The 26,530-nt window shown below is 42.0% G+C and overlaps 2 protein-coding genes across 12 annotated transcripts in view; both read left to right on the forward strand.

Annotated features, from left to right (window-relative positions):
• Positions 1-26,530, forward strand: part of RALYL (RALY RNA binding protein like) — a 1,174,022-nt gene that overhangs the window by 395,272 nt on the left and 752,220 nt on the right. Inside the window, exon 5 of one of the 11 annotated variants that reach the window (XM_063924019.1) lies at positions 4,339-4,513. The exons of the other annotated variants lie outside the window; for them this stretch is intronic. The gene's annotated coding sequence lies outside the window, so the exon portion shown is untranslated. The remainder of the gene's footprint in view (positions 1-4,338; positions 4,514-26,530) is intronic. 11 annotated transcript variants of the gene reach the window in all.
• Positions 19,531-21,265, forward strand: LOC134929371 (uncharacterized). Its single transcript, XM_063925035.1, has 2 exons — positions 19,531-19,792; positions 20,074-21,265. Exons 1-2 carry the CDS (start codon positions 19,552-19,554, stop codon positions 20,556-20,558), a joined length of 726 nt encoding a protein of 241 aa, XP_063781105.1. The 5' UTR covers positions 19,531-19,551; the 3' UTR covers positions 20,559-21,265.

The raw sequence follows: 26,530 nt of genomic DNA on the forward strand, positions 1-26,530 counted from the left end.
TTTAACAGAATCTTGTTTTCCGATGGTCTATGCAATCGTGTTTAGTCTTGTTAAATAGTGTGCAAGTTCAGTTGTGCTGTCCCCAAATTCAAACGTCCTGTCTGTGATCAGCATTTTTGGAGAAGCCTGCACAGATCAGTGTGTTCTGTGCATTGCATCTGTGTTTGTATAAGTAAATAAAGTGCAAAAATCAGAAAAAGTAATTGCGTAGCCCCACCCCCTGAAAAAAACAACACATAACCAGCACCGGGCTCTTTGATGTGGCCCAGGTCCTAAAAGTATGAAGAAAAATTGCATAGGGGTGCTATGTATCTCCTTTGTGTTTGGATCTGTATTTGTTTTGCCTCTAACTTCCTTGCGAGTTTTGGATTTGTATTTTAAATCATAAAAACAGGTTAAATCACAGAATGTGGACCTGTTTTTGTTCCTACAGTATTAACCTTAATAACATCAATTTTCATCCAGTTTAGGTCAAAAGATTGCACCGAGGTATCTGAATGACTAAGCTAAGTGGCAGCAGTGATCCGCAAACACGTTGCTGTTAACAATGGCCCTCATTCCGAGTTGATCGGTCGCAAGGCGAATTTAGCAGAGTTACACACGCTAAGCCTACGCCTACTGGGAGTGTATCTTAGCTTCTTAAAATTGCGACCGATGTATTCGCAATATTGCGATTACAAACTACTTTGCAGTTTCTGAGTAACTTCAACCTTACTCTGCCTGTGCGATCAGTTCAGTGCTTGTCGTTCCTGGTTTGACGTCACAAACACACCCAGCGTTCGCCCAGCCACTCCTCCGTTTCTCCAGCCACTCCTGCGTTTTTTCCGGAAACGGTAGCGTTTTCATCCACACGCCCATAAAATGCCGTGTTTCCGCCCAGTAACACCCATTTCCTGTCAATCACATTACGATCGCCGGAGCGATGAAAAAGCCGTGAGTAAAAATACTATCTTTATTGTTAAATTACTTGGCGCAGTCGCAGTGCGAATATTGCGCATGCGTACTAAGCGGATTTTCATTGCGATGCGATGAAAAATACCGACCGATCAACTCGGAATGAGGGCCAATATATTTTTAAATGCTTTAATCATCTGTTAAAATTATTTTAAAATTAAGAACGAGTTCTCGTATTCCTGAAAGATATCTTCGACATGGAAATGGTTCGCTGTTTATCCATTAAAATTATTTTGAAATTAGGATCAAGTACTTCTGTTCCTGAAACATATTTTCAACATGGAGAAGGTTTACAAATCATCCGTTAAAATATTTTCAAATTAGGATCAAGTTATTCTGTTCCTCAAAGATATTTTCAACATAGAGAAGGTTCGCTAATCATCTGTTAAAATTATTTTCAAATTAGGATCAAGCTCTTCTGTTCCTCAAAGATATCTTTGACACGGAGAAGGTTTGCTATTCGAGCATGGAGAGTTCGTCAGAAGATATCATGCAGTGTTTGACTTGTTTGTACCATTGCACAGAGATGTTTTGGGTATATATCGGGGCAGGCTCACTGAAGTCAATTTGTGTCCAATCCTACAGTATGTGAAGCAAGTTCAACCAACCATTTAAAACATGATCTGAGTGACAACTACAGAGCACCTGTCACTAACACACAGTGTGTGACGCCATTTTGTGCCACATTCTCATGATTATTGACAAAGATAACTATAGGGAGCAGACCATAAATGGCTGCTCCCAGTGTGAATGAGTGACAGCTATGCTATGTATTTTTTGTATGTCTAATAGAAGGTGGTGGCCTTGTTTGTGGAGGGGCTAATGGTACACACTGTAAACAGATGTTTATTTTGTGCTCTGGGTAGTTGTTGGGGATAATGGGACCAAGATTTGCTGTTCTACATCAGAGAAAAGCAGCCTGTGGCTCTCCGTCTGAACTATAACTCCCAGGATCCATTCTGCTAGCTGACCCTGCTGGAAGTTGTTTGTCAACAATGGGTTACCACAGCCTCAGGTTGCCTCAGACAAATTTACACACAGACAGATTTACACACAGTACCATGTTGTAAATGTGCATGTTTTTGTCCAATATACAAAAATAATTTTTGTGTTAATTAACTAGATCACGGGCCCAATGGAGGTAGATTATGTATGTAGTGGAAGGAAGGCTTGATTAGTAATTTGATTTAATTTGTTTGATTTTAAAATTTTCATTTAATCATTGGGGGCATTGGTGACGGTCTTTATTGCATAGACAACAATTTTTATTGGTTATTGCAGTGGTTCTCAAACTGTGTGCAGCGACACCCTGGGGTGCCTCAGGACACTTGCAGGGGTTCCCTGGGTTGTTGGTTCAGCACCAATACAAATTATTTTTGGTCAATGCAATAGGCAAAACCAGTGCATTTGGCTTCAAATCATAAAATATGTGGAAAAACAGAAGCAAATCTTGTCCCTCACCATATAACCGAACCTAAGGATGACATATAAACACAAATTGCTTAATTTAATATTTCTTTATAAATATCTTAATAAGAAACTTTTGGCTAAGGGGTGCCAAGAAAATAGTTCTGATGCTCTAGGGTGCCGTGTTCAAAAAAGTTTGGGAACCACTGGGATATTGTACTAATCTTACTTTTACTAATCCAACATTTACTTTCTCTTTGATTTTACATGCCTTGACTTGGGCATTGGCCTTAGTAGATGATGTTCACGGGCTTGTATCATCATGACTGGTGGACCTGCATCTCCTCTCAATTGTTCATCCTCCATATCTATCAACAAACATGAACCAAGTGGGGTACAGCACACACCACAATTTGTACAAAAAATGTACCACCTACAGTGTCACAATACGTGTATGAGTCAGAAATAGTTATGTACCGCGGCCTGATTGACAGTGTCACAGTACTTATGAAAATAAAATACAAATTGTATAGTACACTGGGGTACAGCACAAACAAACAATATATATTTTAAGTAAAATTATGTTTTAGGCTTTTTAGCTTTTATTATTTTAATTTTACACTGGGGTGGAGCCCCTGGATGGATGGACAGATCACCCATAGGTGAACAGAGCACCACTTGTCAGATACACCACCAGACGACAGACAGAGCACCCCTGGACTGATATATACAACACACCAGCCCCTGGATGTACATACAGAGTATACTGAGGGGAGGGGGGGTTTACATTGGAGCACAGCCCCTGGATGCACTGTATATGGACAGATGAGATCACCCGTTGTTGTCAGATACACCAGACGACAGCACCCCTGTACTGATACTGATATATATGACATACCAGCCCTTGGATGTACACACACAGTATACTGGGTTTTTTTTTAACACTGGGGCAGGTAAAGCTTGTTGTCAGATACACCAGATGACAGCACCCCTGAGACACACCAGCCCCTGGATGTACACTATACACAGTATACTGGGTTGTTGTTTTTTTAACACTGGGGCAGGCATAGCCCCTAGATGTATATGGACAGATGAGATCACCCCTTGTTGTCAGATACACCAGACAAAAGCACCCCTGGACTGATACTGATATATATGACACACCAGCCCTTGGATGTACACACACAGTATACTGGGGTTTTTTTAACACTGGGGCAGGCAGAGCTTGTTGTCAGATACACCAGATGACAGCACCCCTGGAGACACACCAGCCCCTGGATGTACACTATACACAGTATACTGGGGGGGTTAACACTGAGAAAGGCATAGCCCCTGGATGTATATGGACAGATGAGATCACCCCTTGTTGTCAGATACACCAGATGACAGCACCCCTGAGACACACCAGCCCCTGGATGTACACACAGTATACTGGGCTTGTTTAACACTGAGGCAGGCAGATCCCCTGTATGTATGCACAGATGAGATCGCCCCCTGTCAGATAGACCAGCACTCCTGGACTTATAATGATTAAAAATCACCCCTTGTTGTCACTGGATGCAGCCAGCAGCCCCACGACACACACCCCAACACTGAGACGGACACTTCCATTCAGTGCACTCTCCACAGCCGGAATGAAAATGGTGCCAATCAGTGAGACCTTTATAGAATCCAAAACCCCGCGAGAATCTGACAGTGGGAAAATTAGGTTTTGCCTCGTTTAGGAAACCGAATCTGGTGGGAAAGCCCAAGACGAAATCAAATCTGGACTCGTATCACAAAGTTTGGGTGGGTACACTGTTTACTGAGAACAAGACCGGCTCATCTCTAATACATACAGTATAAATATATATATATATATATATATATAGATATATATATAGATACAACCTGGGGGAGGTGCGGCACTCCTAGTGTCTTGCTCAAAAAACTTTACTGCAGCATGTAGATCACAACATTTCATTTCTTTATTCACAGCATTTTCGTCAGGTAACAATAGTACAAGCCAGTGTCTTACCTTAAATACCCATCGCCAGTGAATCACGGTGTCTGGAACTCGGAACTCCCACCCGGCTCCGGCGTCGCACACCCAATTACATCATCAGTGCAGTACGTGTCACCATAACAACTGAGACCCACCAGCGTCTATGCTGTAAGCAAGTTACATTGTATGTTACTACCCTGACATTATGGTAACGTTGTCAATATCAATCACAGGGCAAAGATAACAATAAATGTTTCAGAGACGGCTATATACAGGACAAAAGGGATTAAAGAAAGGAAGAAACCCCCCCCCAAAATATGTATAATATATATGCAAAAAATAGAGGTTCCCAAGGAAGCTAATAGATATTACTGTACATCAAAATGTGTCCTATACCACCTACAGATCTCAGCTTTTAATCACAACAGTTTATAAGTTTCAGATTTATTCACATATCACATTGCATGTTTCCATAAAATGACACACAGTCTCTGTTTTGTCAATCATGTACATAATTCAAAATAAGCAATAAAATGATAAAATCACTTGACATTCAAAACAATAGCACTGTTAATATTTAATTGTGCGATACACCGCTTCTGAATTCAAACTGTCGCGGAACTCAGCATAAAACCAACACGTTTCGTCCTCAGGCCTTCTTCAGGGGTCTAGTATCGATACAGAATTACAGGTCCATTTATGATGACTTATTAGGCACTAATCGGTATGGTTGTGTTCCACAGAAGGCATATCAGTATGAGAACTTCAGTGACTAATTACATAAAATTGTTGTTCAACAACAGATTGCAGCTTATAAACAAGGCCAATTTACATACTTTAGTGTCATATACCAGGTTGCTGTATACAGAAAACAGGTTGCTGTATACAGAAAACCTGCCAGCACTATGTGGGCTACAAACAGCAGTATATTGTATATTTTATTTTCTATTTTGAATTATGTACATGATTGACAAAACAGAAACTGTGTCATTTTATGTAAACATGCAATTCTGTGAATAAATCTGTATCTTATAAACTGTTGTGGTTAAAAGTTGAGTTCTGTAGGTGGTATAGGACACACTTCAATCTAATATCTATTATTCCCTCGGGAACATCTTTTTTTTGCATTTTCATCACACTGTACCCTATCTAACAGAGGGTACTTCCTTAAGGTGTAGCTCAGATGAATCACCGCAAAGTAAGGTCATATTGTGTGTGTATATGTATATATATATATATATATATATATATATATATATATATATATATATATATATATATATATATATATATATATATATATATATATATATATATATATATATATATAGCAAGATGGAGATGTAGGCACTCACTAGTATAAATAGACAGGCATATTTTAATGATAACTCACAGGTACATACATAAGGTTTGTCGACGTTTCGGTCACCTCATGACCTTTTTCAAGACATCATAGCAGAGCAACAAAGATAAATCTGTCCAGTGCAACACCGTTCACATGAATGGTGTTGCACTGGACAGATGTCTCTTTGTTGCTCTGTTATGATGTCTTGAAAAAGGTCATGAGGTGACCGAAACGTTGACAAACCTTCTGCATGTATCTGTGAGTCATCATTAATATATGCCTGTCTATTTATACTAGTGAGTGCCTACATCTCCATTTTGCTATGTATTGGCCCATGTGTCCCTTGTGGAGCACCGCCCCGTTGATTCATTGAAGTTTGGAGTGTGGACTTTTCCAAGTATATATATATCTATATATATATATATATATATATCTCACATTCTTTTTGCATGGAATCGTCTCATACTGCAAAGATTTTATTAGTTCTGTCGGAAGCTGGGATAGTGACGTACAGTATACAGTAAATGTTTATTTCATATGACCAGAAAAGCCATGATAAAAACAGAAAAACTCAGGGATGAGTTATAACAATGCTTCAGATTGAAGTTACATTCAGTATACTTCTAAGGGAAGGGTTCAGGAGTGACATGTACAGTTTCGAGGAGAGAATTGGTAATGACATTCTGTATCCTTCACTCCAATTATTCAAGTTCTTAGTATAACGTGACTGTATATTCACTTAATTATATCACTATTTGGTCTTACATTTGTCACAGTAATTACATTAATGAAACATACATTCATTGTTCTAAGTATATTACTATTTATTAATTAGCCTTTATGTAAATTTCCACTGCCTTAGACAATTTCAAATGCAGATGACATAATTATTTTATGCCTGTTTCCACCAGGACACAATGTAAAAAATTCTGCTGTCTGATCTCAGGTGTCTCTAGGCAGTAGCAGCAGGGGTCCAGGAGTGTCATTAGCAGTGTCCAAAGTGTGGCTGTGTGGAGGTGTCCTTATATTCTTCCTTGTCTCCCCCAAGGGCCCACAGTGCTGTGATATACTGATAAGAGTCAGGAAGAAATCACTGTTAAATTGTCTGTCTCAAAAGACAGTCGGTTTCCTTTATAAAGTCACCCTAATTTAATTGCATGAAATTCAAATGGTTCTATCAGTTAAGAGAGCATTGTATATTTTTTCTCTAGAACTTTAGATGTGCAAGCTGGAACATGTGACAATCAACAGCCCACATAGAGTGTACAACTGCTGATTGCCAGGACTAAATCAGGGTGTTTATAAAGACAAAAAAATAAAATCAGTTAGCTGTGGATGTAATCATCCTTGTTTTAAAGGAAGGAGAGAGGGAATGAAGAATATAGAACTACAAAATATAACAATAAAAGTAAGCTGATCATATGCATCTTTCTCTTAAATCACAAGGAGGAAGGTTTATCATATCTTCTAAAGAGGACAAGTGGAGAAGTAGTCTAGTAGCTATCAGTTATCAAGTACATTCTATAAAAGCAGAGACGGCCTTAACCAATATGATGCCCTAGGCAAGATTTTGGCTGGTGCCCCCTAGCACCGCCGCTAGCTCTGCAGGAGATGCCTGACATGAGTCAGCTGGCAGTTCTGCTAACGTCGGGGGCCTTTTGTTTATGAAAATGCATCTTATTTGCATTACTATGTGGCTAGGATATGCAAGCAGCTTCTGCTGATTAAAATGATATGCAGCATGCCTATATTCTGTGTGCGACTGTGGCTGTATTTGCATATGAAATGCTACATTACAGTGATTTCCAGGAATACACTGCAGTATAGCATTTCGTATGCAGATACAGCCACAGTCATGCACACAATATAGGCATGCTGCATATCATTTTATATTCAATTATTGGTTTGATATTTAGGTGTGTTCGAATTCTGACGCGGAGCAAGCACAGCACAAATTTGATGAGTCTAAGGAGCGAGGGCATTGTTACAGCAGCAGATTTGGTTTATGATCCATCCATAGAGACAGTGTTATGATATGGATTGCAAATGAATTTCATGGCCTGTTTCTTTCACCTTTTTTCTCTGTTTCCCTCTTTTACCCAGAAACATCCAATCGGAAAAGACGTCAGCCCTACCCAAATGTTTATGTGAATGCATTTTTATATATGTGTCTTATCTTCATCTCTGCAACCTCCAGTTAATGACACACATAGTCGACAGGTGTTATCCACATATACTAGCACTCACATATGTTCCCCCTCCATGTATCATCAACTAAATGTGCTCCCCATTTGTTGGTACTAGAAGCCGAAGAGGCGAGGGTTAAAAGCCCTTGCCCGAACGAAGCTCGGTAGTGTTTGTTTGCCCAAGTACAGACCCTTAATACGGGATAAGAAGGATTTAATGTATACTTCGCAATACCTCGAAGCTTATTTAGAACATATACCTCACGATGATACATGCCCCTCAGACATTGATTCATACATACATGCTTTTTACTATCCCACTAGGCTATACATTTCCCACCTACAACTCTCCCCTGATCATCCAAATTTGTATATATTGTATAGATAATATTTTCTGTTTAGTAGTCAAGTGTGGCATTATTGATGACTGCTAAAGGGTGGCCTGTCGAAGTTGAAAATTTTGCAGTACACACATCACGTACAAACTATACACAGATGGCCTCCGTGTGCGTACTTGTTCTGCCGTGCGTGCACATATTCGCTAGTTGTGGGGTCCTGCGTATTAGCGTGTGGTATGAGTAATTACGGTAGCATTTGTGATAACATGGAAAAGCCATAAAAACACATTTCATATTTAATACACATAGTGCACGATTTACACATAGTCAGCATGCACCACACCAGCGAGTTACACTTGCTTAAAGGGCATAATAACAAAGGGATTCACCTTTACAGGATATGAGGGGACAGAATTATGTTAGGAGGTGGTGTTTGGTATCCAGCTGTAGGGTATTTTAAGAGCAATATTCCGGTGTTGGTTTGCGGAAGATAGCACGCTCCTGCGTATAGATATGCGCAGGAGCAGAATATTAATATCAACTGTATTTACTGTACTCCTGATATTCGGCGGGAACCCAGTGGAGACCAACTGCAAGTGCACCTGTACCAGACATCGCCCACCTATTCAAACCGACCTATGACCTCCTGTACTGTAAATGACCATTTCAGTGACCAATAGATGAAGAGATTACAGTTTCCATTGTGTTAGGTTTTGGACAAATGTATAAAAGGCCAGCTGCAGGCCCGGTCACACAACAATCTCTGAAGGTCATCTACCTTGATTGACTGAGGACCGGACTGGGTAGCGCTGGCGAACAAACGTATGTACCATTGACTGTAGCCTTTTTCTCTTATTGTATTGTATTATTGTTGTAACCCCCTGCTAGTAAATAACCGTTGGTGGGTTGGACCCCAACATAGTTTTGAAATACAATTGGTGTCATGTCCCATTTCCTGCTAAGGTTTAAGGTGTATTTCTATCACACGTGTAGCTGCATTGTGCTCACAGCGTGTCGGTGTGTGTATATGCACTGCGTGTACTTTGTACGTCTGTCGCGGCGTGGGTACGCAAAGTGCGTACATGGTACGGGCTTTTGTATGCTAACTGTGCAAAAAGTACGTAGGGTAAGGATTACATACAGCGGCCTCAGGGGCTCGAATTTAAGTGTATTAAGGTATTGCTTTTTGTCCTGTAAAATCATCAGCATTCACACTGCACGTGCAATATCCTCAGAAACCCTTACTGCACACGTGAATATCCACAGAAACCCTTACTACGCACACGGAAATCCTCAGAAACCCTTACTGCACACGTGAAAATCCACAGAAACCCTTACTGCACACAGAAATCCACAGAAACCCTACTGCACACGTGAATATCCACAGAAACCCTTACTGCGCACACAGAATCCTCAGAAACCCTTACTGCATGCGTGTATATCCTCAGAAACCCTTACTGTGCACACAAATAGCCTCAGAAACCCCTACTGCACACATGGATATCTTCAGAAACCCTTACTGCATGCGCGATAACCTCAGAAAACCTTTCTGCACACGTGAATAGCCACAGAAACCCTTACTGCGCACACAAATATCCTCATAAACCCCTACTGCACACGTGGATATCTTCAGAAACCCTTACTGCATGCGCGATATCCCTAGAAATCCTTACTGCACACGTGGAAATCCTCAGAAACCCTTACTGCGAACATGAATAGCCTCAGAAACCCTTACTGCGCACATGGATATCTTCAGAAACACTTACTACATGCGTGGATATCCTCAGAAACACTTACTGCGCACACGAATATCCTCAGAATCCCTTACTGCATGCTCAGATATCCTCAGAAACCCTCACTGCGCACACGGAAAGCCTCAGAAACCCTTACTGCACACCTGGATATCTTCAGAAACCCTTACTGCACGCGTGCATATCCACAGAAACCCTTACTGCATGCGCGATATCCCTAGAAATCCTTACTGCACACGTGGAAATCCTCAGAAACCCTTACTGCGAACATGAATAGCCTCAGAAACCCTTACTGCGCACATGGATATCTTCAGAAACACTTACTACATGCGTGGATATCCTCAGAAACACTTACTGCGCACACGAATATCCCCAGAATCCCTTACTGCATGCTCAGATATCCTCAGAAACCCTTACTGCGCACACGGAAATCCTCAGAAACCCTTACTGCATACCTGGATATCTTCAGAAACCCTTACTGCACGCGTGCATATCCACAGAAACCCTTACTGCACGCGTGGATATTTTCTGAAACCCTTACTACGCATACGAATATTCTCAGAAACCCTTACTGCATGCGCGGATATCCTCAGAAACTCTTACTGTGCACAGGTATATCCTTAGAAACCCTTACGGCACACGTGTACAGTAAGGACTGCATTGGCTGAAGCCCATAGAAGCCGGATAGGGCTGAAAGTCAGGGAGTGGTTTTCTACAGGAAGCCAGCTCTCTGCTAATCACACCCTAGTCTGACAGTCCCAGAGGGAAGAAACACCTTCCAATGGGACTGCCTGTCCTGCGGGTGACAGGCAGGTGGGACTGAGTGACTAAGCAGTGGCACTGCCAGTCACAGTAAAGTCACTGAGCCAATGCAGTCACAAAGAGACGGCCTTAACCAATATGATGCCCTAGGCAAGATTTTGGCTGGTGCCCCCTAGCACCACCGCTAGTTCTGCAGGAGATGCCTGACATGAGTCAGCTGTCAATTCTGCTAACGTCGGGGGCCTTTTGTTTATAAAAAATGCATCTTATTTGCATTACTATGTGGCTAGGATGCGCAAGCAGCTTCTGCTGATTAAAATGATATGCAGCATGTATGATGTGTGCAACTGTGGCTGTATTTGCATATGAAATGCTACATTACAGTGATTTCCAGGAATACACTGCAATGTAGCATTTCGTATGCAGATACAGCCGTAGTCACACACACAATATAGGCATGCTGCATATCATTTTAATCAACAGAAGCTGCTGGTGCCCCTAAGCATACCAAATGCCCTAGGCATTTGCCTAGTTTGCCTATGCCTAAGGCCGGCTCTGTATAAAAGGATAGGTAGAAGATGATTGTCACAGCATAGCAGAGCCTGGTGCTTCTTACCATGTCCAAAGACACTGGTTTTCCATGGCTGCAGTGGGTCCTTTGCGATCAGGTGCCAGCCAGTGCCTGCCACGTGAAGGTCTCCCCAGCATCCCAGGTTGCTCTGGTTGCAGAGGTGGGAAGCTCTGCCCTGGCTGGCTGTTGCAGACGGCATCCACGGATCCCATAGGGCACTGTCTGATATTGAAAGTAACAGTGATAACGTATTGGGTGCCAAATTTGAGTCTCGGTACTGTTCCTGTGTCGAGTATTAGGCTCCCTACCTTTACTCCAGTGTTTGTCCCTGTCTGAACTCCTTGTATGATTTCCAGTACGGAGACTTGGTTTTGTCTGATGTTTCTCCTCGCCTGCTCCTCTGGTACTGTTCCTAGTGAACTCTTAGTTTTTACTTTTGGCTGTTCCTCTGACCTGATTCAGCTTTATTCCTGGTACTGCATTGCTCATTTGTTTCAGAGCCATTCCTGTCAACTATGCTCCAGTACACCTCACAGCAATCAGTCTTCCTGCCTGCCTCAGTTCCTTCTTACCACCAGGCCAAATACAGTATTAGAACCCAGTCAGAGGGCCGCAACCAGCGAAGCTCAAACTTCCTGGGTAATGCTCACTCGAAGTGTAGCATTCACATCATCCACCCAAGAGTTGTGACAATGATTGGTTGCTATGAGCACCTTCTGTACCTGTCCTCTATAGAAGGTTTTATCCTTCCCTCTTAAATTTCCATACAGCGCTTGCACATAAGGTCTTACTGTATGCTTCAGTCTTGCATATTGAGTTTATGGGTGGTATTCAAATGATATATAGTAACATAGTAACATAGTAATATAGTTAATGAGGTTGAAAAGAGGCAAAATGCCCATCGGGTTCAACCTGTATTCTGTGTTAAGCTGAGTTCACTATCATGTCCTTGCTGAAGTAACGTTTTTAGGATTAATTAACAACTGTAATTCATGTACCTTGCAGTTTATCTTTTTTTTTTAAATGCTGTATCCTTGGATATCTTTTTTAGTTAGAAATTCATCCAATCTGTTATTGAATGTATTTACAGAGTACGCCATTACCACCTTCTATGGCAGGGAGTTCCAAATCTTTATTGCCATAACTGTGAAGAACCCTTTCCTACGTTGTGTGCAGAATTGTTCTCCTCTAGCCTCGACGAGTGCCCATGTGTCCTATACAGAGTTTTTTTAATGAACATATCCCTTGATAACTGCTTGTATTGTCCCTTAACATATTTGAAGATATTAATAATGTCTCTTCTTAGACGCATCTTTCCTAGAGTATACATATTCAACCTAGTAAGTCTTTCTTTGTAATCCAGTGCCTCTAGACCTTTAAGGAATTTAGTAGCTCGCCTTTGAACTCTTTCAATTTCCCAGATATCTTTTTTTATAATGCGGTGCCCAAAACTGAACACAATATTCCAGGTGCGGACATACCAATGATTTGTACAGTGGCAGGATTACTCTCGTCCCTTGCCTCAATTCCTCATATTATGCACGCTAGCACCTTACTTGCCTCCTTTGTTGCACTTTGACATTGTGTACTGTTATTAAGATTATTATCGATGAGTACCCCCAAATCTTTTTCTACTAATGTTACCCCTAGATTTTCACCATTTAATGTGTAGGATGCTAGTTTAGTCTTTGTCCCAAAATGCATAACTTTGCATTTTTCAATATTAAACCTCATTCTCCATTTGGATGTCCAAATTTCAAGTTTAAATAAGTCATTCTGTAGAGACTCTATATCGATTTCCAAATTAATTACCCTACACAGTTTAGTATCATCAGCAAAGATTGTCACTGTGCTTTCCAGGCCTGTTGCTAGGTCATTAGTAAATATATTGAACAATAGTGGCTCTAGTACAGAACCTTGTGGTATTCTGCTGACTACTGTTGCCCAGCTGGAGAACATCCCTATGACCTCTACTCGCTGTTCCCTGTTATCCAGCCAATTACTTATGCATGTACAAATAGTTTTTCCTAGGCTCCATTCTTTTGACAATCAGTCGCTTGTGCGGCACTGTATCGTAGGCTTTTGCATAATCTAAATAGACCACATCAACAGCTTTCCCATGGTCAAGATTGTTACTCACTTCCTTGTAGAAACTAATTAAGTTAGTTTGGCATGATCTGTCCCTCACAAACCCTTGCTGCTTTATGATAATAATCTTAGCAGTCTGCAGATAATCCTCTATGCTATCTCTTAAAATTCCTTCCAATATTTTCCCCACTATAGATTTCAAACTAACTGGACTGTAGTTACCAGGATAATTTTTTCTTCCCTTTTTAAATAATGGCACTACCTCCACTATACGCCAATATTTTGGTACCATACCTGATCGAATTGAAATATAGAAGATCAAGTATAGGGGTCTTGCTAGTTGTGACTTAAGCTCCATAAGAACCCTTGGATGAAGTCCATCTGGGCCTGGTGATTTATTAATCTTAATTTTCTTAGTCTCTCCCAGACTACATCCTCACTTAAGCAAGTATCTAACCATGTGTCATTATCGTTACTGTCGTTATTCCTGCTTTTTTTGTCATCATTAATCAAGACTCCCAATTCCTCTTTTATTGGAACTACGTTCTCCTTTTTTAACCTTTTACGGTTAATGTAATTAAAAAACTTTTTAGAATTGGTTTTACTCTCTATAGCGATTTGCTTTTCGTTACCTATTTTAGCTGCTCTTATTACTTTTTTGTATCTTTTATTGCATTCCTTGTAGTACTGGAATGACTCCACCATTCCATTAGATTTAAATGCTTTGAGAGCACGCCTCTTTTTAACCATTTCTTCCTTGACCTTCTTATTAAGCCACATCGGTTTGATTTTAGTACTCCTGTGTTTACTGGCCATGGGAATGAATTTGCAAATGTTGCTATCGAGCACCCTTTTAAAGCCTCCCATATTTCCGTAGTTTTCTTACCATGAAACAAAACTTTCCAGTCAATGTCATTTAGTGCACGTCTCAGCATACTGAAGTTAGCTTTTCTAAAGTTAAATGTTTTGGTTGATCCCTTATAGCTATGTGTCTTGAAATTGATGTCAAATGTGATCATATAGTGATCACTGTTTCCCAAGGTCCCCCCAACTTTACTGTTTGATATAATGTCCACATTATTGGTAATTACTAGATCCAGAATAGTATTACCTCTAGTCGGGTCCTCCACTAATTGAGACAGGTAGGGATCCTTTAACGTATTTAAGAACCTGTTACCCCTAGCTTTTACACATGAATCGTATCTCCAATATATATCAGGATGATTAAAAGCCCCAATCACTAGGATGTACTCTAATCCCGCGGCTTTTTCAATTTGCTGCAATAGTTGTTCTTCCTCTTGTATGCTAACATCCGGATGTTTGTAGAATGTGCTTATGACAATTTTTTTAGCATCAGTACCCCATTTGAGATTTCAACCCATAGTGATTCCACGTTATCTCCTGTCTTTTCATAAATAACCTTTAAGTACGGTTTTAGAGATGGATTAGCATAAAGATATACACCTCCTCCCCTTTTGTTAGCTCTGTCGCTCCTGAAAAGAGTATATCCCTCCAAGTTTGCAACCCAGTCGTGAGAGTCATCCAATAATTCCAATTTCCCTATTTTAGGCTTCTTACATTCGCAAGCATACATTTTAGTATACTATTTCTCTTGTCCATTTGTTTTTTTAATGGTATACTATCGTTATTTATTAAGGCCTTCCCGTACTGACTCTTACCGACAGTTATTCTCCTCCTTCCCTCTCCACCCCTATCATACTTAATACTGCCCTCCTTACTAATTTCTCTAATCGATACATCAAGTCCTACGAAACCATCCCTCCCGACATAAGTGTTTTCCCTTGTGATAAGGACATAATTTTCTTTATGCCATAGTGCTGACCCACAGTCACCGTTAGTTAATGTCCTGGCAATACCTTTGGTACTACCCTTGTTAGAACCCATGTTAATATCCTTACCAGCTGCTCTTTCCCTCCCCCCTTCTCCACCCCCATTTAGTTCGCTACCTCCATTCTTACTATTCTCACAGCATGACCCATAGATTCTAGCTAAGGCCTCCCTCCAGGCTCCTTGTGTAAAAACTCCTCCAACCTTGTGACCATTCTTCTCCCCAGCACCGCAGCCCCCTCTTCATTCAGGTGCAATCCATCACGACAAAAAGATGGCAACTGACTGAGAAATCCGCCCAATGTTCCAGGAACACAAACCCCTCCTTCCTACACCAGTCTCTAAGCCACACATTTACCTCCCTAATCTCCCTCTGCCTCCCTGGGCTAGCGCTTGGCACAGGTAATAATTCAGAGAATATTACCTTAGATGTCATTGGCTTTAGTTTTTGGCCTAAGTCCCTATAATCTTTCTTAAGGACATCCCACCTTCCACTAACTTTGTCGTTGGTGTCAATGTGCACAAAGACTGCTGGGTCTTTCCCAGCCCCTCCCAACAATCTATCTACCCGGTCCGCGATGTGCTGTACCCCGAGCACCTGTGAGACAACAGACTGTACTGTGATCACGGTCCCAGTAGCAGATTGCCCTGTCTGTCTTCCTGATAATTGAATCCCTTACCACCACGATCTGACTAGGTATCTTGCTTTCTTTTTTCCCATCTGTGCCGGAGGAACCACTCAACTGGTTGCTAGAGGGAACAATTTCCTCCAGCCCCGTCATTTCCTTACTATCATCCACCGAATCTTCATCCAGTCGGGCGAACTTGTTCGGGTTTGATAGTTCAGAGATGTCGTGCCTACCCCTCTTACCCCTCTTTTTCTTCTTTCTAACCATGACCCAGCTGGTCCTCGTCTACCGGTGTGACCCCCTGCAACTCCTCCACTGTTTTATCTAAGCTTTGCTCTAGATTGTGAATATCTCTCAGTCTTGTAATGGTCTGCTTTAGGTCAGTTACCTGGGCTTCTAGGAAAGCCATTTGAACACATCTCGCACAGATGTATTCACACTGGGACTGTTGCTCCAGATGCACATACATCTTGCACCACATGCACTGAGTGAAATTCCCAAACATGGCCCCACCCATTTTGTTAGAACTCTAACCTGTTACCTACCAAAACACAAAAAATAAAAAAACAATACAAACTATGCAATACTGTAATATAGCCTAGCTGTGAAGAGAAACTATAAACAGCAAAACAGTCAATATAGTAACGTTAATGATACTTGCATGCCAGGTGGGAATCTGGACCTTTCTGGACCTTCTGCAACACAGCCAACCAGCAGACTCCTGCAGCAGACTCCTTACTCACAGAGCGGCAGCCACTCTCCGCTGACGTCTCTGGTCAGTCTGATCAGTCAGCTACCTTTCAGTGTCACCCACACACTCTCTCACCTGAGCAGACTTCTTACACACGGAGCGGAGCGGCTCTCCACTGCATGCTCTTATCATTCAGCTCTCTTCGGCTCACCTCTCTTTCACACATTTTCCGCACAGAGCAGCAACTCTATCACCGCTGCCACTCCAGTCTGCTCCAGCTCCTGCGCTGGTGCTGGCGCACACTTTCCGGCACACTTTCCTCACAGAGCGGCAGCTCAGTCATGCCCAATATCATGCCCAATCTCCTTTCTAAAGTGATCCCCGTTATCACGCATATCGCACCCATAGTAATCAGGTTTAGCTGCATAAAGGGTTGGGCGCCTCGTTACCCTGGGGGTTGCGAGCTGAAATGCTGATAGCAAGCTCATCAAAAGAAACAGAATGGATGTGAAAGGGGGTGAAAAGAATTGAATACCGCCCTATGAGTCTGTGCTTTTAGAGAAGCGGAATGGGGGAGGGAAGGGGCATGCTAGCTTGTGCTAAGTATGCAATTCTCTTGTGGCTACTCAACCCTTGGTGAAAAATTGGCCTCTGAGTCCCTGCGCATGAATATAAATTATTTATATAAAATATTATAGCTTTAGACTGACAGTGGATAGGCAAGCATGATGGGATGGAATATCACTAATGTCTTGCAGAACCAATGGCTTCTTTATACTGTGTGCATGGTGAGTCGTGCACACAGTATATGGGCCCCTTTTGCAATGGGGAACCATGGTCTGCGGGTGGGGGGGGGGTGCAGGGAATAACTTATTGCTGGTCTGGGCAGCAGTGGGCTCCTCAGTCCTCAGAGGCCCAGGTGCAGTGCACCTGCCAGACCAATGGTAGTTCCACCTCTGATGCTGTACAACCTGCTTCCATACTAGACCCTGCTGTGTCTAGAGTAACATGCTCATATAATTACAGCTGGCTACCATCTTTTGGGTGATATAGTCAGAAGGTGGTGTGCAGTAGATTTTTAGCAAAAACTCTGCCAATGTGCCAGATCCTTTGAGTTCTTCTGCATCAACTTTCTTAAATATTACCTGAAAGATGGCCCCCATTTTGTAGAACGGTCCCAGTAACCACCCCTTTTTTCCTCCCAAATGTTGCAGCATGTCAATCATGCTCCGACTAAAGGAGGACTGCGAGCAGTCACACAGGAATCACCCTGCGCGTGTTCAGTTCCCCCACAATCAGATTTCTATGTAGCCATCAGGTTTATGTACAAACCCGATTCTTAAGGGGGGTACACACGGAGAGATCTGTGTTTAAAATCTAAGAAACGTGACTAGATTGCTTAGATTTTAAGCACGGATCTGCCATGTGTATGCCCCCCCCAGCAATAACGATGCGTGGCCCCGCGCATCGCTATCGCTGGTGCTAGATTGAGCCTGCATGCAGGCTCAATCTAGCGGGTCACTCACTTCAGCACTGTGTGAAGTGAGCGGCCCCCCGTCATCGCCCCCCCCTTGCTCAGCACATCGATGTGAGATGTGTGCTGAGCGGTCTGTGTTAAGATCGCTCAGCACACGTCTCCCGTCATTACCCCCCATTACACTATCTGCTCTTTTTTGCCTAATGGTGTTTCATTTGCACATGGAAAGAATGAAAAGAATATTTTCTTACCCTAACTTAAACTAATTTATTTTTCTGTTTCTATTGTCTTCTAACAATATTGGAACTAATTATGTGCCCCTCGTATCACATTTTTGTAATTTAATTACTTTACCTTAAGGGATATTAAATCATTGGTAGATGCACTCTAGTTGTTATTTTTTTGTTTTTGTTTTTTTTCCATTAAGTCATTCACTGCAGCCCTTATAATTAGTGCTATATGACTATTATTTTTTTTTAAACAGTATTACAAACTAGATTTATTTTTATTATAATATATAAATAAACAATGTATACAGAGTAATTAATTCACATTACCCTTGTGATTCAATTTGTATTGAACTGCCTTTTACTGTAATTGAACAGTATACTTTGATGTGCAATGATGTATCATATATTTGATTCTGTATTCAGTAGCTAATGATGACATGTTTGTGAGTATTGTTTTTGGATCACATTTTCCCCTTAAACCCCTTTCAGACATGCTCTAAATTCCCGGGTTTTTACACATGAACGCGCATCAACCCGGGAATTTGGTATGTCTGAAAGGCACCGACCTGGGAATGTGATCCGGGTCGCCAACCCTGCAATTGACCTGGGTTTTTCCCGGGTTTTTCTTCCCGGGTTGGTTTCCCGGGTTAAGTCTGAAAGGCGCGACCCGGGAATTTGCTCTCTGGCTGCATGAAAAAGGTTTTCATTGGTCAGAAAGGGCCGCCTGATGCCTGCTGATGACCTCATCAGCGGCAGACGGAGGGGAACAGACGCCACAGCAGCATGGGAGGAAGCAGAGAGCTTTGCTGTGAAGTGTGGCAGTGCCAGAGTGCAGAAGGTACACAGAGCTGTGCATGTATGTGTGCCAGTGCCAGAGAGTGCCAGAGTAACACAGAGCTGTGCAGAGAAGTGTGCAGAGAAGTGTGCCAGAGGGTGCCAGTGAAGAGACTGCCATTTTGTTCATAATGGCTCACTGGAAGGAGGAGGAGGTCCAGGAGCTACTACATGTGAGGGGTGACGAGGAAATTAAATCTCAAATAACAGGGACTGTTAAGGATGCCATGATCTATGGCAACATTGCAAAGATCCTGTCCAGCAGAGGTATTGTGAAGACACAACAGCAAGTTCTTAACAAACTAAAGTCCCTTAAGAAACAATATACCAAGGTCCATGACCACAATGGAAATCGCAGTGGTATGGGAAGGATGGAGTGGCACTTATATGAACTGTGCAGCAACGTGTTTGGCCATACAGCACTTAGCAATCTCATTTCCCTATCCTCATCTAGTGATGCTGGCACGCTGTCTGCTATACCATCAGCTGCAGCTACATCGTCTCCACTCTCCAGAGTGCAGCCAGCAGAGCCCGGCATCATCGCTGAGCCTATTTGATGATGATCCAGATGTTGATTCGGATGTCACCATCATCATCGATCCAAACAAGGTCACAGATGTGACAGCATTGTCGCAGAGCACGGGGGACGATTCCCTACCACAGACCCAGGGAGACAAGCCTACCCTACGCTCAAACAGTAAGTTTCCGGCATTATCATTATCAGAGACATATTTAACATATAGTATATGACAATACTTTTATGTAGTATACTAACAGTAATGACTATGATATTGTGACGTAATAGAGTGTTATTATTACACTGTACCTGTTGCTGCGTTCAAATTGTGCTAGCGTATGGTAACCGCAAGCACAGATGTATTCATATATTTTATAAATCTATTTGTCCAACTTACACTTCTGTGCCATATCCCATTGTTACCTTGAGATGGTCAAAAAAAATTCTGTTTTGTTTTTTAGTTTACACAGTCCCGCCGCGTAGGAAAAAGAAGACCAAAATAGAGGTAGCTACAAAAGCCATGACAAATATCCTGTGCGACCAACTACGCGAGATGGATTCAGATTGGCAGAGTCAAGAGGATGCAAGAGTGCAAAAATTTATGGACAATGAACGTGAACTGCAGAGGAATTTGCTAACGCAAATGGTAGCTATGCAGGATAAGATCAGCAGCGAGAACCGTGAATTCCTAGGCCAGCTTGTTTCCAAAATGACCTCTACACCACAATTTACAAACACTCATTCTGACCTACAATCGCATTCTCACACCACATTTGGTCCAAAAACACGGTATGCCCAGCAAGGCCAGTCTCCCCCATCTTTTGGGCCTATATCCCAGTATATGCAACAAGCCCAGTCTCCACCATATTTTGGGCCTAGATCCCAGTATATGCAGCAAGCCCAGTCTCCCACCACTTTTGGGGATACTCACCAGTTTGCGCAGTAAGCCCAGTCTCCAACATCCTTTAATTCGACCTCGAATACATTGAAGAATAGACCGAGAAGTCCAGAATTTGGAGATTCATTATCTAGTACAACTCCAGGGGAATCTACTCCCAGCAATAAACCACAGAACCAAATTCTCTAATGTATACTGTGCACATACAGTAAATGTTTGTTCTATGTTTATTGGTTGGGTATTGTGCCCATAACTTTAATTTTGTTTAATGTTTTGTTTGTGAAATACGTATGTTTAAAAAATTCAGGTATTGCGCATACGCTCATAATTATGAGTACATCATACACATTGGTCTTATGATTATCTCGTTTGTATTTTTCACTGCAATACCGCAGCACTTTTTTTTTATGTAGAACAGCGGTCTTCAACCATTGCCCTGCAGCTGTTATGGAACTACACTTCCCAGCATTTTCTGCCACCGTTTAGCATGGGCTACAATCTAAAATGTGGATGGGCATGCTGGGAACTGAAGTTCCATAACATCTGCAGGGCAAAGGTTTAAGACCCTTGTGATACACCATGCCCTTCGGCAAAACTACTTTTTTGCACTGCAGTACAGCAGCACTTTTATGTTATGGCTAAAGTGGGTGTAATGCGCCTGTCATTCCTAAAAAGTTTTTGTACTATACCATATATGTCCTCATAATTGGGAGGATCTCATTAAAGATGCAAAAGATGTGCACACACGTTTTACAAGTTGAAAAAAAAACTTTTATTCTTTCTAAAATAAACATTTTTGGAAAAGAAAAACTGGTGTTCTATTTATTGGTATATAAATATGAAATTACTGTATTCCTAACATGGAATTTAATAGCCTTCCCTCCCCTTTGCATGACCTCATTATTATGTGCCTGCAAACCGTCCCCTTAAAATGATGACACTGCCTTAAAAACTGAAAAATCCAGCTTATGTCTGAAAGGGGCCAACCCTGGAATTTCCCGGGTCTGTGGTGTAGTATGAAAGGGGGTTTGAAGAAAAACCCGGGTTTTTGCTGGAGAGAAAATACCGGAACTTGAGCAGGGTAATTCCCGGGTCATATGTCTGAAAGGGGTATTACACAGATTAAATGTAGAGTTATGCTTTTAACATGAATTATTAAGGGGGTAATTCAGAGTTGATCGCAGCAGCAAATATGTAAGCAGTTGGGCAAAACCATGTGCACTGTAGGGTCAGGGCCATAACTAGAGGGGGGGCACCTAAGGGGGCATGTGCCCCAGGTGCAGGATTTGAGGGGGCGCCAAAGAGTTACAGAGGAGCAGTGCAGTGCATCGTACAAGCTACAGAAGTGCACTGTGCTACCTTTTAGCAGTATCAACCTCCGTTTTGCCTCCCAGATGGGGGGGATTTAGTGTAGCATATAGGGGGGTGTAGTGCAGTGATGTAGTGTACCATAAAGGGTATGTAGTATAGTAATGTATTGCAGTATATAGGGGCCTGAAGTGCACTGATGTGGTGTAGCATATAAAGGGATGTAGTTTAGCAATGTCGTGTAGCATATAGGGTATGTAGTGCAGTGCATAGGGGCATGTAGTGTAGTGATGAAGTTCAGAGTGTAGGGGATGTAGTATAGTGATATAGGGCCTAATTCAGACCTGATCGCTCGCTAGGGTTTTATTTTGCACTGCTGCGAACAGATAGTCGCTGCCCATAGGGGAGTGTATTTTCGCTTTGCTAGTATGTGAATGCATGTGTAGCAGAGCTGAACAAACAGATTTTGTGCAGTCTCTGAGTAGCCCAGAACTTACTCAGCCGCTGCGATCACTTCAGCCTGTCCAGGACCGGAATTGACGTCAGGAACCATCCCTGCAAACGCTTTGACACGCCTGCATTTTTCCAACCACTCCCTGAAAACAGTCACTTGCCACCCACAAACGCCTTCTTCCTGTCAATCTCCTTGCAAACTGCCGCGAATGGATCCTTTGCACAAACCAATCGCTGATTGGCGATCCACTTTGTACACATGCGACGCACCTGCGCATTGTAGTGCATACGCATGCGCAGTTCTGACCTGATCACAGCTCTGTAAAAAACCTAGCGAGTGATTAGGTCTGTATTACCCCCATAGTGCAGTGGATAGGGGAATGTAGTACAGTGATGAAGTATTATGATAAGGTGCAGTGATATAGGGGGTAATTCCAAGTTGATCGCAGCAGGAACTTTGTTAGCAGTTGGGCAAAACCATGTGCACTGCAGGTGAGGCAGATATAACATGTGCAGAGAGAGTTAGATTTGGGTGGGTTATTTTGTTTCTGTGCATGATAAATACTGGCTGCTTTATTTTTACACTGCAATTTAGATTGCAGATTGAACACACCACACCCAAATCTAACTCTCTCTGCACATGTTATATCTGCCCCCCTGCAGTGCACATGGTTTTGCCCAACTGCTAACAAAGTTCCTGCTGCGATCAACTCAGAATTGCCCCTATAGTGCAATGTATGGGGACGCACAGAGGAGCATGTAGTTGAACATGCTGGGGGGGCATGTGATGCTTAGGGGATTTGAGGCACATATGAGATTATTGTCCAATAGTATCCCCCTTTTTTTTTTATTATTATTATTATTATTATTATTATTAAGTTATTTTTTTTTGGTGGGGGCGGGCGCCAAATTACTGCCTTGCCCGGGTGCCGAAAATCCTAGTTTCGGCCCTGGCAGGGTGGGCAGATGTAACATGTGCAGAGAGAGTTAGATTTGGATGGGGTGTGTTCAAACTAAAATCTATGTTGCAGTGTAGAAATAAAGCAGCTAGTATTTACCCTGCACAGAAACAAAATAACTCACCCAAATCTAAAGGTGTGTACACCCCGATTCTCACTTTGCGACAGGGACTAAGTCGGTATCGCAAGCATATAATGACTGTGCTTGCGCTACTGACTATGTGCGATTTTGGCTGTCAATTTTGACTATCTTTTCTGCGAGATAGTCAAAATTGACTTGCCTGTACAGTCTGTCTCTGCTTGCGATGCCGACCGTGCATCGGCATCACATCGGGATCACAAGGTGACTTTCACCTTGCGATCTGCACTAACTTTTCTTACGATTTTCACTATATAGTCAAAATCGTAAGAAAATATCTCATCGTGTGTACACACCATAACTCTCTCTGCAAATGTTATATCTGCCACACCTGCAGTGCACATGGTTTTGCCCAACTGCTAACAAATTTCCTGCTATGATCAGGTAGATTACCCCCTAAACCCAGTTTAATTCAGTCAGTAAGTCAGTGCAACGTTCAGAAGCAGTGAACCATCTTTACAGATTACATGGGTTAGGTTGCATGAATTGAACAGTAAATGTGACTTCTCTTTCAATCGGTTTATTTGTGTGAGTGTATAGAAGCATTTCCCCTGTGTAAAATATTTTCTTTCCATGAACAAAACAGTGATGAAGTGGTCAGGCTGCCCATAACACTCTATTGTAAACTGGAAGAAAGCACATGATTATGAACTGATGAGATGAAACAATACTTGATGGTATCTGTACAACGTAGTATTTAAGTGATAGCTACTGTATCTACAAAACTGAAAAGTCACTGCTATTAAACAAGGAAATGCAGGTAAATTTATTGGCCACTACATCATTTAAATTAAGAATCCAAGTTGATTTAATTTAAAAAATCTATCTTATGACAATGGCAGGTGTATATACTAAACATTTCCAACCATGAGATACAAGAATATGTTCTGTCTAATACAGTAACTTTGTTTCCTTAGTGTTGTTTGTATTTTTATTATATTAACTGTTTTATTTTTCACTGTATTTTTTTTCTGTACAACACTATGAATGTTTTGAGTTGCCATATAAATATAAGATGATAAAGATAATAATAATAATAATAATAATAATAATAATATTATCACTAAAACTATATTGCACCAAAATTAAATACCCAGCTTATAAAAAATGTAACTGTGTTAGTTTATGACTTCACATAATAAGAGAATTATGATGAGACAAAGGTGAAGAAGAGTCCACGATATTCCTGTATAAGGCTCAATCTTACAACAGATTTTTTCTAAGGTTACTAAGCAACAACACTGAAAAATTAAATGATAACCTTTTGCGGACACCTGAGCTACGGTTGTAGTCCTCTCAACATTTTTATATGGTCACCAGTGACCATGGCATGTGACAAAACCCTTTAAAATATTTCTGTATGTATGTGGACTGTTTTTTATGAATCTTTCTTATTAAAAATTATTTTGTGGAAATTCATTTTTCACGGACTCTCTTTCACAGCACTACTTAGAGTGGTGATGAAGGTGGATGTAAAGATACCTTTACGAACATTGGTGAAAGAATACTAATGTAATTTTCTATTTAAAAGGGAAATGGGTCATTTTGAATTGAGTCTGATTATCCAGCAAAGATACCTTGATGTGCACGCGAGTAAGAATTACATTGTGTCAGTCTGAAGTGTGGGAGAAATCTCAACGCAACTGCACTACGTGGGATTTTTCAGAATTTTTACTTCTGATTAGTGATGAGCGGGTTCGGATCTCTGAGATCAGAACTCTCCCCCCGGACTTTAGGATTCGAGTCTGGCTCTGGACTTCCCGCCAGACTCGGATCCCAGATCGAGGCAAAACGTCATCATCCCACTGTAGGATCTCGCAGGCTTTGGATTCCATATAAGGAACCGCATGCCACCGCCATTTTCACTCTGGACTTGAAGAGTGAGGGAGACAGACCTCTGTCTGTCTGTGGGTGGGGGTGTACAGGGGTGCTGCTGTCCTGTTCTGGGGTGGTGTCCTCTTACTGGTGTACTGTGCTGTTAGGGGTGCTGCTCACCTGTGCTGTACAGGAGTGCTGTTCTAGGGTGCTGTCCTGTGCTGATGTACTGTGCTGTTAGGGGTGCTGCTGTCCTGTGCTGTACAGGGGTGCTTTTCTGAGGTGCTGTCCTGTGGTGTCCTGTGCTGTTAGGGGTGCTGCTGTCCTGTGCAGTACAGAGGTGCTGCTGTCCTGTGCTGTACAGGGGTGCTGTTCTGGTGTGCTGTCCTCAGGTGTCCTGTGCTGTACAGGGTTTCTGGATGTTCTGGGGGGCTGTCCTGTGGTGTCCTGTGCTGTTTGGGGTCCTGTACAGGGGTACTATAGTCCTTGCTGTACAGGGGCACTGTTCTGTGTGCTGTAAAAATAAAGGGACACTGTCCTCTGTGCTGTAAAAATAAAGGGTCAATGTTCTGTTTGCTGTAAAAATTAAGGGTCACTGTTCTGTGTGCTGTAAAAATACAGGGGTGCTGTCCTGTAATATGGAGAACAAAAATTTTGAGGAAAAAATAGTAAAAGATCGGGAACCATTTCCTAGTACAAGTGCTGATGCTGCTGCCACCAGTCATAACATTGATGATGCAATTCCATTAACGTCGTCTGCTAAGGCTGATACCTAATGTCATAGAGGGCATGTAAAATACAAGAAGCAGAAATGAATAACCAAAAAAAGACCTGATGAGAAACCTAAAATTGGCAATATGCCATTCACGACACAAAGTGGAAAGGAAAGGCTAAGGCCTTGGCCTATTTTCATGACTGATAGTTCAGCTTCTCATTAAGATGGAAGCCATCATCCCTCTTGAAAAATTTAAAAATAAAGCTTGTTAAAGCACAGGAAACAACTGTGTTTTCAGAGATATCACAAATTCCCAAGGAGAGTCCAAGTGTGCCTGCGGTTGCGATGTTTAGGCCTGACCTTCACAACACTGTATGAGAAGAGGAGGCTCCTACCACCATTTGCATGCCCTCTGCAAGTGCTGGGAGGAGCACCACCAGTCCAGTAGCTGATATTGACATTGAGGATGTCACTGTAGAAGTACACCAGGATAAGGAGGATAGCTGGTGTAGCTTGTGCTGAGGAGGAAGTTAATGATGAGGATTCTGATGGTGATGTGGTTTGCTTGAATAAGGCACCAGTGGAGACAGTTGTTGGCAATGGGATGAAAAAGCCCATTGTCATGCCTGGG

The sequence above is a fragment of the Pseudophryne corroboree genome, chromosome 5, assembly GCF_028390025.1.
Source record: "Pseudophryne corroboree isolate aPseCor3 chromosome 5, aPseCor3.hap2, whole genome shotgun sequence".
In the NCBI taxonomy this organism is placed as follows: domain Eukaryota; kingdom Metazoa; phylum Chordata; class Amphibia; order Anura; family Myobatrachidae; genus Pseudophryne; species Pseudophryne corroboree.

Bases quoted from the DNA above. Each gene is read 5' to 3' on its own strand.
- LOC134929371 (XM_063925035.1), top strand. From the start codon at position 19,552: ATGCTGGCACGCTGTCTGCTATACCATCAGCTGCAGCTACATCGTCTC. The intron at 19,793-20,073 runs GTAAGTTTCCGG...TTTGTTTTTTAG, and splicing joins GCCTACCCTACGCTCAAACA to TTTACACAGTCCCGCCGCGT.